This window comes from Manacus vitellinus, unplaced genomic scaffold (genome assembly GCF_001715985.3).
Source record: "Manacus vitellinus isolate BGI_N305 unplaced genomic scaffold, ASM171598v3 scaffold_148_pilon, whole genome shotgun sequence".
Classification (NCBI taxonomy): Eukaryota; Metazoa; Chordata; class Aves; order Passeriformes; family Pipridae; genus Manacus; species Manacus vitellinus.
The window spans coordinates 23678-24613 of NW_021939057.1; the positions used below are offsets into that span (position 1 = coordinate 23678).

Below are 936 nucleotides of genomic sequence, written 5' to 3' on the forward strand. Positions count from 1 at the left end.
CCTGGGATGCTCCCAGCCCAACCCCAACCTGCTGGCATCACATCCCACCAGACTCACCCCCGGAGGGGGTGAACCACCAGGCAGTGGGGCTTGTCCAGCCCCTGGATCACGGCGTTCTTGAAGGAGCCGTCCAGCCGGGCCACGTTGATCTGCTTCTTGTTGGCGTCGTAGCTGGTCCAGAAGAGGTTTCTGGAAACCCAGTCCACGGAGAGGCCGTGAGCGTTGGGCAGGTCTGCAAGGGAACGGAGACGGGAGCTCGTCAGCTGGGAGGACGGGGTTGGGATGATGCTCGGACGAAGGGGAAGGGCTGATCTCGTGGATCTGAAGGTTCTGGAGGGGGCGATGGTGCCCCAGACCCACCCGCAGACACGACAGTCTCCACGCCGGTGCCGTTGATGAAGGCTCTCTTGATGGTCTGGGTGCGGACGTCTGACCAGTAAATGCGCTGCTCCAGCGCGTCGTAGTCCACCACGGTGACGTTGTCGATGTCGGGCACGGTGAAGGAGATGATGTAGTTGTAGTAGGGGTTGTCGATGTCCACGCCCCGGATCTCCATCTGCCGCGCGTACAGCAGGAACTTCTTGAACTCTGGGAGAAGGAGAAGAGGGGCAGCAGTGGGACCTCAGGGACCGAGCACCCGCTCGTCCCTCTGGCCTGGGGGGCACAGGCAGACCCCTACCATAGCAGGTCGTGTTGTCCTTGTCCAGCTTCATGAGGTGGGGGCAGGCGCAGGACAAGGTGCGGTTGTAGTTGATGAGGCAGAGGTGGGAACACGGCCCTTTGCCCCCGTTGGCTTCGCAGGGATTAGGAGCTGCAAAAGGGACAGGACTCAGTGACGTCCCTGCCTCTGAGGCCCCCGAGAGCTGCAGCCCCCCCAGTCCCTGCCCACCCCATTGAGGAGCTTGGGCCATCATCACCTCATCACCCACAGGAGTG

General features: G+C 62.5%; 1 protein-coding gene across 1 annotated transcript in view; it reads right to left on the bottom strand.

Moving 5' to 3' along the window:
* The window catches only part of LOC103759787 (prolow-density lipoprotein receptor-related protein 1), a gene marked incomplete at its 3' end in the record, with an annotated part of 66169 nt that overhangs the window by 23525 nt on the left and 41708 nt on the right, over window positions 1-936 (bottom strand). Inside the window, exons 17-19 of the mRNA XM_029958181.1 lie at window positions 680-811; window positions 361-588; window positions 58-232 (exon numbers count right to left, since the gene is read on the bottom strand). Coding sequence (XP_029814041.1) covers window positions 58-232; window positions 361-588; window positions 680-811 — 535 coding nt within the window. The remainder of the gene's footprint in view (window positions 1-57; window positions 233-360; window positions 589-679; window positions 812-936) is intronic.